Source organism: Asterias rubens, chromosome 16 (assembly GCF_902459465.1).
Source record: "Asterias rubens chromosome 16, eAstRub1.3, whole genome shotgun sequence".
NCBI classification, from domain to species: Eukaryota; Metazoa; Echinodermata; class Asteroidea; order Forcipulatida; family Asteriidae; genus Asterias; species Asterias rubens.
The window spans coordinates 5,446,823-5,465,504 of NC_047077.1; the positions used below are offsets into that span (position 1 = coordinate 5,446,823).

Consider the following 18,682-nt stretch of genomic DNA (forward strand, 5'->3'; position numbering starts at 1 on the left):
AATGTGCCTAATAAATGCCTAATAAATTATTATTAGTAGTAGTAGTAATACAATCAAGTAGGCTTTTCTTACCACTCTCTGCAGCGTTTCCTGTGAAATCAAGATTTAAGACACCTTCACTCTCAATTGTAGAATCCCCGGTTTCAATGGATCCTCGATTCATGTTGACAAGGCCGTTGAACTTTATTGTCAGTCTACTGGATGTTATGGTCAAGTCATCTTTGTTTTCACGGAACTCGAGGAGAGATTGTCTCTGCACGGTAATCTGGCTGAAACTAATATTTCCTGGTTGTGTGATGAGGTCGTAAGTGCCGTTAGCGAGGAGGGCTGTCCTGGTTGTTGATGTGAAGGTAGCGACTGAGCCTTCAGCAACGAATAGGTTGTACACTCCAGTTATAAGGCCTTCAAAACGAGTTCTTGTCCCAAGTAGGAAGAGAGTTGATGGAAAGACAATCTCTGTGCCACTGTCCACACGGTAGCTAACAGGCGCGATTGTGAATCCCCTCTGAGATTCGACAACCTCACAGTACATTTTCTGCTTGAATCTCAAGTGTAGCTGCCCAGTGCGATCGCCGACAAACTTATGAGCTATTAGTTCAGAGTTCACCCCATGCAGCCACAAGACGACATGGTTGTGGATCTCAATCTCGTCAACTTCAAACACAGTTCCATTGTCGTTTTCAATTACGGTCGACAGCACCTCGTTCCTGTTCTGATTGTCGAGGTACAGCTTTGTGAACCCGTCAATCCACAACGTCGCATTCTGTGAATCAAAACTGGCCTTGCGGAACCTCAGGCCCAGGTTTGTGTCCGTGTAGTACACCGTACCGCCAGCTGCATTCCCAGGGTTGCTGCTTGGACGTGAGCTGCCACCCAACCCACCGTAAGCTGTCAAGTCACCTTCGTATTCTCTCAGCCAAGACACATGCACGGCAATTCTACCCCCAGCGCCACCGAACCCTTCTCCGTACCCACTGCCACCATCTACAGATATCCCACCATGTCCAGAAAACAAGACTGTTGTGATGTAAACACTGCCGCCACTACCTCCACCACCATGTCCTCCACTGGCGTCTCCTCCCATATTTTGAAGGTACCCATCCAGGTGGAATGAGTGACCGACATGAAGAGTGATTACACTGCCACCCTGGCCACCTGTCAGACCTCCGCCTCCACTTCCAGTATGAAATGAGTTAGTGTAGGAGCCATAGGGAATGCCTGTAAAGAATTACAACAGCAAAAAGTTTGGTTAATAAAGGAAAGTATCTACCAATGCTACAATTGGTTTAAATAAATATTCTGTACTCTTTTAATAATGGTTTCACAACTTTAAGAAAAAAGAAACCTTTGGCTTTTGGAACCATTTGATTGCTTAAATAAATCAAGATATATGCAACAAAAATAATCTGTGAACATTTCATTTCAAAAGGTGGTGGTGTTTTTGAGATATCGCCATAGAATCTGGAGCAGTTATGTCATGCAGAACGAGTAATCCGTAATTGGAATACACAATCTGAGAAACGTCTAAAGCATGAAACGTTCCCAAGAAAGTTTTTAGTGCAGCAATGGACCTTGAGGTAATCACCTTGCCAACTTAGAGGTACACCAATGACAAAACAAACAAAAACAAACACATACACTGTGAAGGGACTTAATGTGATTTCTCTACAAAAATGGTAAGGTGGCTCACTTGGATCCAGGCCGTTCACAGTGAAATGCATGGTGTCGTGATGGGCTAATGAATACGCTTCCCTTGACCTCTAGCCAAGGGCGTCCTTCTCAAATGCCGACATGCGCGCAAGGTCTTTACCTGAAGTGTAGTTCAGCATGTCAGCACCTCCACCATAACCACCATGACCTCCTCCAGTACCCACTGACGACCCATCTAGCCGAGTCCCTGTCCCTTCACCAGTCTCGGCCACAGGACCACGCCCCCTGGTGTCAATCACTGCTTCACCCTCTATGTGGACATTTGTTGCTTGGATGTTGACAGACTCGGCTGAGATCCTGGACTTGTAGCGCATCATGATGTCATTGACGTCAAGCTGCATGTGGTAAGGGTAGGTCAGGACAGACTGGGCTTCCAATCTTAGCACTCCGAGTTTCAGAACACCTGGGGTGGTCAAAAGAATAAAGCATTCGTGACTCATACTGATAATGAAAATGAGAAACCTGGTGACTCTCGTAACACTGGCAGTCTATCTAGTTACTCACATTACACTGTAAGGTTATGAGAAATCTGGTTGACTCAAAGTATACAGACTCACATTACACACTGACAACAAAAATGATGAATCTGGTCACTACCCTCACAGTGACAAGGGATATGAGAAATTTTGAAACATATCACAATACACTGACAATGAATCGAGAAATCTAATGACTCACATTTCATCAACAACAGAAATGAAAAAATCTGGTGACTCCCCTTGGTGAGGGATATTAGGAATCTGGTAACTCAAATTACACTGACAAAGTATGTGAGAAATCTAGTGACTCAAATTTAACAATAAAAGCAGATATGAGAAATCTAGTGACTCACATTAAACATAAAAATCTTGTTTTGTGAATGTCTTTCAGGACTTGACTCGAATTTTCCAAATGATAGCTTTGACTGAAGTGTTTTAGTTTTTGATATTGTAGAAATACAAGTTATCATTAAATTTTAAGCACTGTATACTCAGTACTTGCCTGAGTTCTGCAAATCCCTTAGGGGGATTTGAAACCCACTGCCTTTCTATTGCTAGAGCAGATCGAAATCTTTAGTAAAAAAAATGCTATGCTGAATGAATGAAAGATACCTTGCTTCGGCTCATCCACATACGACCCATTATTGACCTGGGCATTCATAGCATGAGGTCCGACGACGATCTCTTTTCCATCCGCTGCTGTGAAATTATAAACGCCACTCATGCGTCCATCGAGATCAAACGGTGGATCGTCCTCTCCGATCACTCGGAAATCTGCGGGGAGGTATATTTCCCCGTCTTGCTCTATGCGGAAGTTCACTGGTGGGACGGAGCGCCGGTCATCAGACTGGGAGTATTCAATGTAGAAAGTCTGGTTGGGTTGGACGTGCAGAAGACTTGACGAATCACCAAGGACTGTTTGACATGATACGGACGGTATGGGTGTGCTGTTGCTTGCAGCAATCTGGAAAACCATCTGTTATGGATAAATGATAAAAAATTGAGAGTAAGAAGCTGTTTAATAGATTTTAAACTTGCATTGGGGATAACGAATATTCATTGTTGTTTTACCCATATACATGTACACGGATGTGTGTTTAGCTCTGTACATGTATGCTCAGTACTTTCCAAGTTTAGTGAGAAAAAATCACAGGGATATTGCTCAGTTGGGAGTCAAATCCCTTAATTGTTGTTGTTTGCCGCAAGAACATGATAACAATAACTCACAAACATGGAACAGTTGAACTGTATTATAGTCTCTATAGGGCTTAAATACATGTACAAGTAGTAATAAATAGATCCCTTGCAAATAACTTCACAAACCTATACATTGGCCTTGCTGAAGTCTAAGAAGACGTACCATTGGCTGAGAGTTGTGCAGTGTGCATAAATGCATACATATGTTTCCATTGTTTGACCTTAGCCAAGGTGGCCTATGCAAGTGATCTATTTTATACGAGTAACTCAACTTCCTGTCCAACAATGTATGAACATAGTTTCTCACCTTTCGCTGTAACATCAGCTCATCAAACCCATAGGAAGCGAAATTATGCTCTGTCCCCTCTTCCCTAACCGTTCTTGGATTTCGTTCCGTGAGAACGAAAGGTTTAGGCGGATCGGCATTTTGATTGTCCAAATAGAGTCTTGTAAACCACGTCCCATTCAGCGGCTGTTCCACAAACACCGTTCCTGTCCCACCGTAGTTCCCCGCGCTAGTGCCACCTGCTCCAAGGGCAGTTAAAGCACCCCGGTATTCATCTGTCTCCACGATATGGATTGCAATTCGTCCACCTGCTCCTCCACCAGAGGTAAGATGCCCCTGTCCACCGGATGAAGATATCTCACCGTGACCCCTGAGGTGACCTTGTTTTTACAATGGAAGAAATAATAACAAGAAGTATCATCCTTTAGTATTTTTATAACTTTTTTAATATATATATTATGCCTTTTATCATTTTAAATGAACACCTATTTGTGGCTGGGTTTGTTGTTTAGGTTCATTTCCTAAGTAAAACATTTATTTGTTGATTCTGGTTAATTTTTTCCAAATGTTCACGCGTTTTTTGTTTAATGACATTTTGAAAATTACCACAAAAAGTAGGATTTGAAACTTTACAAATATGATATTACTCATATGAAACCTCAATTACTGGCCATAAAGCAGGGAGCAGACGATTTTTGTGTTTTTTTTAAAAACAAATCTCAAACGTACCTGCTGTCACCCACACTGCACCACCACTTCCTCCTCCAGCTCCACTCGCCCCGGTCAGACCATCAGTCAAAATCTGTCCATCAAGATTCAAGATTGCACCCACAATGATACGGATCTTGCCACCGCCCCGAGGGCCTGGACTACCATTGGAGGCTGACCCACCACGACTGCCTCCAGCAATCGGTTCATAGAGGGAGCCATACACAGTTCCACCAGGTGTTCCAGCAGGTGCTAAATGGAGACGAGGGGAAATTTATTGTCAAGCACACGAACAAGTTTTTCAAGCTTATTAACTACTACCTATGCAGAAGGTAGGAAGTCTCATACTTTCGCTGAAGCCCTGTTCATACTCCCTTCAAGTGAGAATTGGAAGCGAATTTTGGCGTCACAGGTCTGTCTGCACTGTGAATTGTTGCGAATTTGAAGCGAATGTTGACGTCACGTGCCTGTTTTCGCAGCGAATGTTTCGTGGAAGTGGAGCAAATTTAAACTGTTGTAATTTGTGACGTAAATATTTGTATCGCATTTGCATTCGCAGGAAGTATAAACAGAGCTTTAATGAATCAATGAGAGTTCTCATTTTTAACTTTACTGCCGTGGGGTGAGTTCCTATTTTGGTCTCAACATTTTGATTATCATTATGAGACATTTTGGTGTATTTATACAGGGTTCAGTGTACAGCCAGTCACTGCACCAATTGGTTCTTCGGAAAGGAGAACTGTGGTTAGAGAGTTATTGTGTGGGCTGCCCATGTGTAGTGGTGCGTGTCAGTAGAAACCAAATATTGATTGATGCCTCGCCATGCAAAGACTAAAAAAAAACACAAAAACAATTATCTTCAACCAGTTCAACTTGTTTAGCTTACCATCTCCCCCCACAGTGGCATGACCTGCCCCTGTGCCACTTGCTCCTGTCCCAGGCCCATCCTCATCTGGACCTCTCCCTGAACACATCAATTCAGCATCTGGCTCAAGGAAGTAATCCGTGGCAAAAATCTCAAAGTACTCCGCACTGAAATATGAACTCCATTTCATGTCCTAAGTGAGAAAAGAAAAGCAAAGCATTTGAAAACAAGTACACATAAATATGTGGTAGCAAACAATGGTGGAGAAGAATTGTTTGTTCTCTAAAACAACTTTTCTCTGAAGACAATCAGAGTTTACTCAGACGAAATGTTGAGCTGTCACATCAAAAACCATAAGAGAGATCATGCATTAATGTTTTTGACTACTTTTAATTATTTTAATGCTACATGTAGCTTCATTGAGCCGCCTAAAATGTTTAAAGCCATTGGACACTTTCGGAACAGAACAAAAATCAAAAGTTCACAGATTTACAAATAACTTACAGGGTTTACAGAAGTGTTGAAAGACTTCATTTGAAATATTATTCCACGAAATGCTCTATATTTTGAGAAAACATTAAAACAATATCAATTCTCGATATTGAGAATTACGGATTTATTTAAAACACATGTCATGACACGGAGAAACCAGCGGAAACAAGGGTGGGTTTTCCTGTTATTTTCTCCCGACTCTGATGACTGATTTAGCCTAAATTTTCACAGGTTTGTTATTTTATATACTAGTTGTGATACACGAAGTGTGGGCCTTGAACAATACTGTTTACCGAAAGTGTCCAATACGTTTAAGGAAAATGCTAAAGGTAGGATGTTCTAATTGAATTGTTTAAGTAGTCAATTGGGCATGCAAGGACCAGTCAACTGGACAGCAGAAGCATTCCATTGATATGTTCCAAATGCTTCCCCAAACAATGGTTGCTTTTACAGTTTAAGCCAAGTCAATCTATTTTATTGCCAACACTAAAACACTGAAAATTAGCTTCCAAATTCTGTTAAAAACAAACACTACACTTAAAAAAAAAAAAACTCAACTTTAATTTTTAATTTTTTTCAAAATATTTTCAATTTTTTTATACTCACTAGAAATCCCACGTTGAAGGAAATTCCAAGTGGCGGAGGAAACGCTACCGATGACTGGGCGCCAAATTCCAGACTTGCAAATCTGAATGTTCCCGGGTCGTCGATGTATTCATAAGACCCATCGACCATCAGAGCTGTGTGTGCCTCAGAACCAATCTCCACTGTCCGCTCATATGCAACCCGTAGGTGTCTCACACCAAGGAGCTGCCCGTTCCACAATAGGGCAGGGTCCCCTCTACCAATGATGTCAACAGTTGTTGCCATGGCAGCGATGGCATCAGGATCAATGCGCAGATTAACCTCAGCTTTGATGGTAGTTTTGCTGTTTTCCTCAACGTCGATGATGTATGTATGGTTTGCATGCATGTGAAGTAGACCAGTAAGGTCTCCTACAAGTGTCTTAACAGTAAAACTTTTCTTTCTGAGATCATCTGGCATTTGAAGCGTGGCCATTCTTGTCATATGTATCTCATCGAATGCATAGTTATCCATGTCATCTTCGTCAAAGGTGAAGTAGTGATCCCAGGATCTATCAGAGTTGTCGATGAAGACTTTGTCATAGGGTCTACCCATACGAAGCTCCTGGAGGTATATAGACCCTGGCTCGCCATGTGGTCTTGGTTGTCCGCTTCCTCCCGAGCCTCCACTGACAATGTAAGATCCTTCAAAGTTATTAAGCCCCTCTATGAAGACAGCTACACGACCTCCAGAGCCACCTCCAGATCTGGAGCCGTCTCCGTCACCTCCTTGTGCTGACACAAGACCATGACCGTCTAGTTCCTCAGTCTCTATCCTGATTGAGCCACCACTTCCACCACCTCCACCAGACCCAGCTGAAGCTGTAGATGCATCTGCTTTGATGTCACCATCCAGCTGTATGCGACCAGCTATTTTGAGTTTAATATACCCTGCCCCTTTTCCTCCCTGCATTGTTGGTCCAGAACCTCCATCACTCCCTCTTTCTGTTGCGTTGTACAGACTACCATAGTACACCCCACCAGGTGCAGTTGGATTAGCCGACGAGTCACACCCAACGCCACCTCTATTGGCATGCCCTCCTCCCCCACCACCACTATTTCCAGACGCTGAGCTTCCTTGTCCTTTTCCTTCTGATACTGCATCATCAGGTCGATCAGATGCTGAGGAAGTTAGAGTAGCCCCCTCCTCAATGTTTAAGTTTGAAGACTGTATCTCAATGTGCTCTGCAGAGATAGTGGAGACATATCTGGCATGAAGCTCACTTGTAGAGAATATCATACCCATGTCAGGGGCGAAATTCAACGTGGACTCTGTAAGAAGCAAGAGACTACCAAATTCAAAGATACCTGGGTCGCCAATTGACACATACGTGTCATTTTCCATGATGGCTGTGTGAGCATTTGGTCTTACTTGGACAGTGGCTCCCTGATTGACAATCAAATTTGCCACATTTGTCAATCGCCCATCATACTCCAAAGAAGCAACATCAGAATTTTCCGTAGGGACACCAGTACCTACTACATACAGGGTCGAAGGAAAAACAATCTCAGCTCCATCATCGATGATGTAGTTCACTGGAGCTTTGGTCACAGTAGGTATGCTTTCAACTACCTCAATCATGAAATGATGCATATTATGAGCATGTAGCAGCCCAGTTCTATCCCCAATGACTTTGTGTATCACCAAATGAGCATCTGAAACACCCTCAGCAATATGAAGGGATGACTTTCTTGGTAGATGTATCTCATCAAACTCATATCGAGTGTCTGTTTCATTTAGAGCAACATACTGAGTGACTCTTCTGTTCTGATTGTCGATAAACAGCCTCTTGAATGGAATACCATTCCTCAACTCCTGAAGAAAGACAGTCCCACTTCCACCTCCAGTAGGAACAGATGATTCCCTGTATCCATCGCCTCCAAGAGTTGAATACAATCCCCCATATGCGTTGGTTGTATTTGTATAAACAGCAATGCGTCCACCTGATCCACCACCTCCATACCCTGAACCATCCCCACCGTTTGCCGACAGCACACCAAAACCTTCAAACCATGTTGTCTGAATCAAAACACTCCCACCGCTGCCACCACTTCTGCCACTGCTCATGCCATCTTCAGCACTTGCTGATAATTCTCCATCAAGAATCAGCTCAGCAGAGAGGATATAAACAGTACCTCCACCGCGTCCTCCAGTAAGTGATCCCCTACTTCCTTTTTCTTGTGGGTAGTACAGCGATCCATAAGGTTTACCTCCTTCTGCTCTATGTGAGTAGCCAACTCCTCCGAAACTTCCATGACCAGCACCAGAGTCCTCTGCACCTATTGTACTGCCACTCCCAATTGCCTGATCCACATCAGAAGAAGCATCTCGATCATTGCCCCGACACGAGAGAAGAGCTCCGACCTCAACATCGAGATCAAATGCTGTTATGATGAAGTAGTCTGCCCAGACTCCTGCTCCAAATTTGACATCCATGGTTCCAACAGTCAGGTGAGCTCCCATGTTCTCAACAAACTCCCATCGACTTCCACTCGCCAGCTCCATTGAAGCAAATGTGAATTTTCCTGGTTCCCCATTCTCATCTCCAACAAGAGCAACTGCATCAGCTGTTGGATACACCCTCATTGTCCGGTCGTCTGCAAGTACAAGATCTTGTACCCCAATCAACCTTCCGTAGAGATCGAGAGCTATATGTGATGTTCCCTTTCCGACTATCTGTGTTCTGGATGACATGATGGCTTCCCCTTCATGATCAATTCGGATATTCACAAAGGTCTTTCCAATGGAATCATTCACCTCCAATTTTCTTTCAAACAAAACTGTTTGATTTGCATGAATATGAACCAGTGCAGAACCATCACCAACAACTTTCCGCATGTCAAAGATTTGACTTGAGCCGTCAGGTGTGAGTTGAAACATGACATTGTCACTCAGATCAATCTCATCAATGGAACCATCTTGCCAAGTCTCATTCAGAGTGAAATAAAGCTGTGTTTGTGTATTTCTGTTGTCAACAACAAGCCTTTCAAATGATTCCCCGACTCTCTGTTCCTGGAAATAGATGGAGCCAGGACCTCCAGATCCAGTGGACTGACCACTTCCTCCAGCAGCATTGAACTGACCGACAAAGCGTTCAGTGGAATCAGTATACACAGCAATGCGACCACCACCTCCGCTTCCACAGCTCTGTGACCCACCAGCTCCACCACTGGCAGACACCAAGCCTGTCCCACTAAACTTTCCGTTAGCAGTAATCCAGATGCTACCACCACTGCCACCACCACCACTGGATGAAGACGCAGAGTTACCGTCAGCTAACAAACTACCATCAATACGTATGTCTTCTGACTCCAGTCGTATGAATGAACCACCGGTACCACCATTACCTCCCATAGTGCCAGATTCACGTGGCTCGTAGACTGATCCGAAAGAAGCAAAGGACTGTGAAATATCGATGCCCTGTCCCACTCCACCAGGCCCACCAAAAGCTCCACCTCCACATCCAGAGGAAACTCCTGAAAAATAAAATTTCAACAAAAAAATGTGTTCAATTCAAGCCTTTAATAACACTGGGTACGTTTGGTAATTGTCCAAGTTTTCTCAATTGGTGTGTCCCAACTATTGCATTAAATAACAAACCTGTGAAAATTCCAAGAGAATAATGCGAAAATTATTTTGAGTAATTTCTTGGTAAGGAGCAATGGAGAGTAATAAGAAAATACAAATGGTACACAGAATTTTCCGATGAACAACCTCCTTTCACGCTATAGGCGAGGGCGCTCTACTCAGAGGATAATAATAATAATAATAATAATCAGTTTTTATATAGCACTTTTCACGACCGGAGGGCCTCCCAAAGTGCTTCACATTATTACCCCTGGTCACTGGGCCTTGATCACACCTTTAACCGTCTCAGCTCCCTGGTGGGCAGTATGCAGCCTGATGTGCAACATTAATATGCGCTACTCGGCTATAAATCGATCACAAGAACCATCTCTGCCCTCACAGGTACCCATTTACCCCTGGGTACATCAGGGTCCAATTTCATGGAGCTGCATACGCAGAGAATAATACTCATCAATTTTCTGCTAAGCAACAACAAGCAGGATACCAGTCACATATGTGAGATGGTATTTAAACTGGTAACCTTATTTTGGTAAGCATGATTATGCTGTGCTTAGCTACTCCTTGTGCGAAGGCAGCTCTATGAAATTAAGACCTGTGCCCAATTTCATAGAGCTGCGAACAGAAAATATTGTTCAACAATTTTCTACTTAGCAGAAATGAACAGAATACCAATTACAAATGACATGGTAGTTTGGCTAGTAACTTAGTCTGGTAACCATATTTTTGTTGTGCTAAGCTACTTCTTGTGCTTAAGCTACTTCTTGTGCTTAAGCAGCTCTATGAAATTGGGCCTTGGTCTACTTTCTTTTTACTGTGACAAACCTGCATCAGGATGCTCCTCTTGAGACATGCCGCTAACGTCTAACACTGCATCTCTCTCGACAACAACAGCCTTGGATGTGATGACGAAGAAATCAAATTGAAGGGTCACGGCACTTTTGACATCAAAGGAGCCTCCGGTCAGCGTCAGGCCCGAGTCCACGGTGAAGCTTGAGCCTCGTTTGAGGGTCAGCGAGGTGAAGAGGTACTCTCCGGGGTCGCTGGTGGGTATGAAACCGTCTCGAGTCCTCCTGGCAGTGAAACTCGTCTCTTTGAGAGTGAAGGCACTGCTCTCCTCCACAGTTACCGTCTGAGCATCGATCTGTCCATGAACGATTAACTCCGTTTGGTCGATTGAGAGAACAGACGGGAAGGCGACGGTGGCATTTTCTCCTGATATGATGTTCATGAGGGTAGTCATATGGGAGCTACGACCGTCTGTTATTTCTGCATACATTGTTTGCTCATGTTGGACGTGTAGTGTCCCGGTTTTATCTCCTTCAAAACTCTGCACTGAGAGGCTTGAATCTGTTCCATTAAACTCAAGCTGCGAATAACCTGAACAAAACACAAGAAGAACAGTTACCAATAATAATAATAGTGCAATATGTAGAACCTTTTTACGTCGCGAATATAAAAAGAGCTGAACCAAAATGCTTAATTGCCTCTTTAAAAAAAGATGCATCAGGCCTGAATTAAAAATAAATTATAGCCAGTATAGGGAAAAAAAAACTTGCATCATCTCATTATAATTGTCCTAAGCGCTCTAAAAACATAAATTCCTATTGCTTGTATCATAACCATAAAAAATCTCGACCTTTTTATTGGTTTGCTTATGTGTGGCTGTTGTTTTTTGTGTTTTTATACGAATTATACCCATTTCTGGTAAAATTTCTGGATCCACGAATGAGGAAAAAAATTCACCGTTTTAACCACAACAATGTTTTTAAATTTTTGTTTTACCCTTACACGATGTGTGTTAGATCTGTATCCCGAGTTATGTGAGTAATTCAAAGGCATATTACTCGGGTGGGATTTAAACCCACGACCTTAACAACACTAGAGCAGTGTCTTTCCAACTAGACCACCAATATTGCCTGGCAGCTAGAGGCAGTTCGAATACATGTTTTAGCAGCAGGTACTGCAACAATTTACTCAATAAAAATGTTACATGTACCATCTGAGTTACCTTTTAGCACCAGCTTGTCATACTCAAACTGAGCATTGCTCTCTGTCCCATCAAGGCTCAAAACTGTTCTGGCCTGTTTCGGAAGGTCTGATTCCTGCCTCCCATCAATGATGATCTTGCTACGTGGTAAACTGCTCAGCTGGTCTCGAATGAAAACAGTTCCTGCTGCTCCCAGAATTTTGTTACTGTCCGAGTCAGAGTTTCCACCACCCAAAGTATGGAAAGTGCCATCAAAGTTGAAGCTGTTACATAGAAACAAACTTGTTTTGAATAACCATACAGAAATGTTCTGTTTTGGGAAAAGAGGCAGCTCTAAAAAGAGCAGGGGCATGTTTTGCGACCCTGCTCAAAAACTTGTTTGGGTTTAGTCATTAGTTATGCATAATAAAAATTTTAATAGAAACATTCTTAGTCTTTAAAAATGCAAATGAAACAAACTGGAAACATTAACACCAGCTTGATGAGCAGTATTGGCTCAGGACAGACTCTTAATTTTGTACACTTTTCAGAAAACTCTCATTTAAAGCGTACCTGTTAGCGAGGAACATGGCAATTTTTCCACCTGACCCACCGCCGCCGAGTCTCTCACTGCTACCCCCATTAGATTCCATCAGGCCATGACCAGACAGATCCTGTGCTGTGATAATAAGGGTCCCACCGCTGCCACCACCGCTGTTTTCTGTTCCAGTTTCTCCACTAGCTAGGATACTACCTGCAAAAGTCATGAATGAAACAAATGGAGTTTTAAAGGCAGAGTGTACCTCTGGACACTATTGATAATTACTCAAAATAATTATTAGCATAAAACCTTTCTTGGTGACGAGAAATGGGGAAAGGTTGATGGTATAAAACCTTGTGAGAAACGGCTCCCTCGGAAGCAATTTTCCACGAATTTGATTTTGAGACCTCAGCTTTAGAACTTGAGGTCTCGAAATCAACCATCTAAACGCACACAACTTCGTGTGACAAGGGTGTTTTTTCCTTTCATTTTTATCTCGCAAGTTCGATGACCGATTGAGCTCAAATTTTCACAGGTTTGTTATTTTATGCACATGTTGAGATACACCAACTGTGAAGGCTAGTCTTTGACAATTACCAATAGTGTCCACTGCCTTAATGTTCTACATAAAATTGACCTCATGGTCAGGCTTTTGAGTTATCACTGAAAATCCAGAGCAAATATATCCATGCATAACCCCTACAGGAACAAGCGATCTGAAAAACATAACCGCATTATCACTCCTTATATTACATTTTTTTGGGGAAAAAAGGTGGTATCTTTTTCCATAACAGTGCCCTTTATTCCTTTGGAGACCTTACATAGTGCAACTAAGGGCTTGTGCCCCATTCCCCTGTTGATGTCAGAACCCAAAATAATTTCTTTACACAAGAAGTTGTTATAGGTTTTGAAAAATTGACTGGCAGCAGGCGGGATTTGAACCATTGACCTCTGGAATTTACCAACCAGCGGTTTTCCAATTGAGCTATCCAACCCTACATTGGTGGTTTACCTAATTTGTTTTGATAACCCATGATATCTGGAGCAGACTGAATTACACATGACGCTCAGAAAATGCAATTAAAAGCACTTATCCTTGTAAATTACCTTCCCAACTAATATACCATGGTTTCGCATTTTGACAGGCAGATATACTGGACCTCATGCTTCGTTGCGTACTAATAAAATCATTAAAAATAATATGTATTGCTTTAAATCAAAGCTCTCATTTTTTTCTCCAAAGTATGTATACTGAGTATACAATTCTCTAAACACACTGGTATACGGGTAAAACAAAATATATTCTCTATCCCGATACAAAATTAACATAGTATTTTCTATGCAGTACCTGCTGCTAACACATAGGATTCGAACTGCCTGTTTCAAATGGGCTATGCCGGTGGTCTTTAATAATTAGACATCTGCTCTAGCAATGCAAGGTTCATTGGTTTGAATCCCACCTGAGTGATTTGCAGGTGTTTTTTTCACAGAAAAAGGAGAATACAGTGTTCAATACACGTAGTGGTAAGGGTGAAAACAAATGATATTCTTTATCCACAATGCAAAATCAACATCTTTTGATGAGCAAAGGTACTTTAAGGCCCATTGTATTTTTTAAGGTGCTGTGGCACAACTAGGGTCTTGATTTCAGAAAAGCTTATACACTAGATCAATCTTAATTACTGAATCATAAGTAATACTGCTTTGTATCACATGATTCAAAGAAAGCAAGCTTTGAGCGCACTTAGCCGTTTTACCAATTACCCTCGACATTGACTCAATTAATCAAGGCATATTACAATTGCATCTACACAGATTCACCATCTGCACTTAAGTGGTTCACAAACAACGGACCGTCAGTCCACGACAGATTTTCTATGCATTACTAAATTAAGCTCTTTGTGGAACACATCCTTGATGGTGTAATATTGATAAGTCAAAACATTGGAATAAGATGAGGTTGTGTTTTTGCTGTATCATCTCAATTCCTGTTTAAGCTATTTCAAGAGTTGGTTATTTTAGAAGATGGTGGTCCATTTTTTAGGAAATTTAAACAACTGATTCGGAGCTTCGTGCATCTTATAACCTGTATAAACCAGTTCATGAGTGAGCCACCAAAAACTTTGTACAATGTTCTGCAATTGTGAAATGTTGGAGATATGGTCTATTATTCAGGCAATTTAAAGGACTTGTTTGGAGATTCGTTAACTTATCTCCTGCATAAGCCAGATCGTAAGACTTGGTACGACTTGTTGTGAAATTAAATGTCAAATTAAACGAGTATAAGTTGCCACTCTGCAATTGAACTGCAGCATCTTTAACTCAGAAGAGAAGACTACTCTGCAAAGCTGGACTCCTTTTTCAGAATATTCTGTGCATCGCATCAAAAGGAATCTAACATTCTGTGGAGTTGAATTACAAGACTGGTCTAGAAAGCTTGGATCTTCATTTCAACATTCTGTACACCACTTGGAAACACTTGGCATTTAGAGTTTGACAAAGAGTACAAAACTGCTCTAGATAACGTCAATCTTTCATCTATAAGTTAGGCACATGACTTGGCAACATCAGTGCCCAGGATTTTTACAAAAAGGAAAACACTGTGTGGGAAAGCTTGAATCTGTCATCCCAATACATGTACTTTGTACACCACTTTGAAAATGTCAGTCAGTCTTTCTGTAGAGCTTGACTACAGGACAATACTACTCTGAAGATCTTTATTCAGTCCCCCCATTTCTACATTCTGTACACTAATTGAAAACATTTGGCTTGTACAGTTCGACCAAGAAGACAAAACTGCTGTGGAAAGCTTCAATCCTTCATCATATTGCTAGGTACATTACTTTGCAACATCGGTCTGCGGAATTTTACAAAAAAAGGAAATGCTGTGCAGGAAAGCTTGAATACTTCATCCCATCGTTCTGTATGCCACATGGAAACATTGCAAAGTCTTAAAGTTTTACTGTAAAGTTTTACTAAGAGGACAGAACTGCTCTTGAAAGCTTCATTCAGTCCCCCACCTCAACATTCTCTTCTCTAAACCACTTGGAAACATCAGTTAGGAACTTTTAAAAATGAATACCTCAGGGACTGCACCGTTTGATGCTACTCAACTGGCTCTGCAGACTCCAGTGCGAGTGGTATTTACTACAGTTCTGGTAGTAATTACTTTTAAGGTCACTGTCGGAAACCTTTGCAGCTTAATTGTTTTGTTTAAGATAAAAACTCTAAGCGAAACGGCACAGATCAGCATGATATCAATGGCATTTGCCAACTTGGGTATCGGTTTGTTTGCAGCCCTGCCTGGGATTATCAGTGCATCGATGGGTAAATGGCCATTTGGTGACGCTCTGTGCACGCTGCAAGCAATGCTCTTTCAAGTGATGCTCTTTGCAAGCTCAGGGTCCCTCTTCATGATGAGCTTGGACCGGTACATTGCCATTGCGCAGCCTCTGCGTTACCATCAAATTGTAAGCCGTAGTAAAGGGATAACTGGCGCTGTGGTTTGTTGGTGCATCGCATGCGCAGGAGGATTTTTGATTGGTCCGTTTCAACCAGATTGGAGGGGAGCCGTGTACTCCCCTTCTGTCTGCTGTTGCAAATTTAAACCCACTCGTTCATTTTACAGCATAGTTTGGGTCATCCTTGCTCTTTTGCCAACTTTATTCTCAAATTGTCTTTACTTCAGAATTGGTTTGATCGCTCGAGAGCAAGCTAAAAAAATCCAAGCCTCAATTCCAGATAACCCAGTTGTTAATGCAAACAAAAAGCATAGTTCTGCCTCCACCACTCTCGCTTTAGTTGCATTTGCTTTTGACTTAGGCATAATGCCATTCGTTGTTTCCAATATCACTGAGATCTGCAGGCCTCAGAAGACTATAGTCATGTTCTATGTCGATTTCATTTGCCGTGTCCTTTTGTATGGGTACTCGTTTGCATGCTTAATCATATATTACAAGAGAAACAAAGGCAAATGCAAAAAAATCTGCCACTTTGATGAAGATTAGGTGTTTTGTATTCGTGTAAAGGAGAGAATTTGTTATTTCAGTAAAGAGAAGTAGCTGTTGAAAACTGCTTACCAACCAAAAGTACCTATCAAAAAATGTCATTGGGACCCCAGCAGAGTCTTTCTCAAACTCTATGAGTCTATGAGAAAGACATTGCTTAGTAACAGTGGCTTCTTATACAGCAAGCATATCCATCACTCAGTGGCGCTCAAGATACTTTAAACACACTGGACACCTTTGGTAATTGTCAAAGACCAGTCTTCTCACTTAGTAAATCTCAGCATTATGCACAAAATAACAAATCTGTGGAAATTTGAATTCAATTGGTCGTCGAAGTTGTGAGATAACAATGGAATTAAACACACCCTTGATCAGATGCTTGATTTCGGGACCTCAAAATCTAATTCTGAGGTCTCAAAATCAAATTCTTGAAAAATTACTTCTTTCTCAAAAAATATGTTACTTCAGAGGGAGCCATTTCTCACAATGTTTTATACTATCAACAACTCTCTATTGCTCATTACCAAGTAAGTTTTTTTGCTAACAATTATTGTGAGTAATTACCAATAGTGTCCAACACCTTTAAACATACAGTGTTTGTCTGCAAGGTATGTGGGACTAGGTAGTAGTACGTTTACAAAAAGTTCTGTGGTGCAATATGCAGCTAATCAGACCAGGAACACAAAGGTGAACCCCATCTCTTTTCAATAAGCGTCAAATAGGTTAAAAATAAACAGATTAGCAAAATTGGGTTCTGTACTAATTATTGATATTATTTGTCAGTTTCAGGACCTAACACGGAAGAGTTTTTAAAATAATTAAATTAACCTAATAACCAGTGGTATAACTAAGGGAGGAGAAGGCAGGGGGTGCTTGAATATTAAAGGGTGACTGCAATGTTTTTTAAAATTCATTTAAACGATTAAACAGGACTTTTTAAACCTAACATATTTTTTATTATTTTTTATTAAATGCGCAAGTATTTTAAAAACGGTTTTAAAGAGATTAGGGGAACCTGCCCCGCCCCAAAAGTGAGCCTTCATTTGCATAAACGTGACGTCATGTTGGTAACCCGAGCTGTACGTCCGTGAGCATAGTACATGTACATGTACACACGTGTGCAGTGTGTGGCCTGGTACCTAGGCGAGTGTAAGTTAGGGACCAGACTTTTTTTGCCGATGATTTTGTTTGTATTCCCAGAATGACGTCGATGGTGGGGGGGGGGTAACAATCCACAAAAGGGGGGGAATGACTTATTCGCAAATTACACAAGTTAGATATATCAGGATAAACAAAACACATTTTATTTATGTTCAAAACATATTTCAGAAGCAAATGACAGCAAAATTAACTGTTTTATTTAAATTCACTGCAGCATCCCTTTAATGTCTTAGCCGACCGCCCACCCCCCTCCCTCCCCCACCAACCCCCAAAAATTTAAACTTAAATATAGACTTGTGATACTAAAGATGCCATGGTAAAATGCTTGTTCAACCAAATATTGTGCCAGAACAAACCAACACTATATGCAGCTGAGTGCGTTTCAATTATACGAAATGCAAATAAAAAGCACTTATCATTAGAGATAACCAGCAAGCCTATTATACCATGGCCTTGATTTCAGATCCATCTTATTTACTGAACAAGTAATTAATACTTCAAAGTGTGTCCGGTTAATTTATTCAGTCGTTTCAAAAGTTAGTAAGGTGCATCAAAGCATTTCTCATTTCCGTGTGGAGATGGTATACTGTAAATGGACTTAAAGGGTGTGCACAATATTGTTAAGGTTGACAAAAACTACAAGTTTGCAGATTTGCGTAAAACTAACTTGGCATAAAGACAGTCATGGTGACAAAAATTCCCCTGGTCTTGGCCCAGTTGCCCTTCAAAATATTTCTCAATGGAAGTGGCCTTTGCAATATGAAATTGGCCTTGCCCTTTCAACATGTTCAAAGATGAAATTCCAGACCTGCCTTAAATACGGTACAGTTTTCAGAAAAGAGTAAAGCAATAAGTTTTAAATTAATCAGACCAAAACTCGATGATTGAAAACAGTGAAAACATGCAAGGATTTGTTTCTCTTATGACCAATTGAGCTGTATATGGTGGGTAGCAAATGGTGTGGATACTCTTCTTTGAAAGATGTGTCCACTTGCTTTAATTGCTATTTTTCATTTTACATTTTTCATGTTACATGAGCACACTCTTTGAATATTTAA

The 18,682-nt window shown here is 41.4% G+C and overlaps 1 protein-coding gene across 1 annotated transcript in view; it reads right to left on the reverse strand.

Annotated features, from left to right (window-relative positions):
- LOC117301054 overlaps positions 1 to 18,682 on the reverse strand; it is a 126,853-nt gene that overhangs the window by 45,579 nt on the left and 62,592 nt on the right. The window contains exons 42-51 of the mRNA XM_033784936.1: positions 12,489 to 12,669; positions 11,958 to 12,199; positions 10,772 to 11,326; positions 6,344 to 9,837; positions 5,267 to 5,438; positions 4,402 to 4,632; positions 3,694 to 4,052; positions 2,802 to 3,165; positions 1,811 to 2,113; positions 73 to 1,218 (exon numbers count right to left, since the gene is read on the reverse strand). Of these exons, the coding sequence (XP_033640827.1) occupies positions 73 to 1,218; positions 1,811 to 2,113; positions 2,802 to 3,165; positions 3,694 to 4,052; positions 4,402 to 4,632; positions 5,267 to 5,438; positions 6,344 to 9,837; positions 10,772 to 11,326; positions 11,958 to 12,199; positions 12,489 to 12,669 (7,047 nt within the window). The remainder of the gene's footprint in view (positions 1 to 72; positions 1,219 to 1,810; positions 2,114 to 2,801; positions 3,166 to 3,693; positions 4,053 to 4,401; positions 4,633 to 5,266; positions 5,439 to 6,343; positions 9,838 to 10,771; positions 11,327 to 11,957; positions 12,200 to 12,488; positions 12,670 to 18,682) is intronic.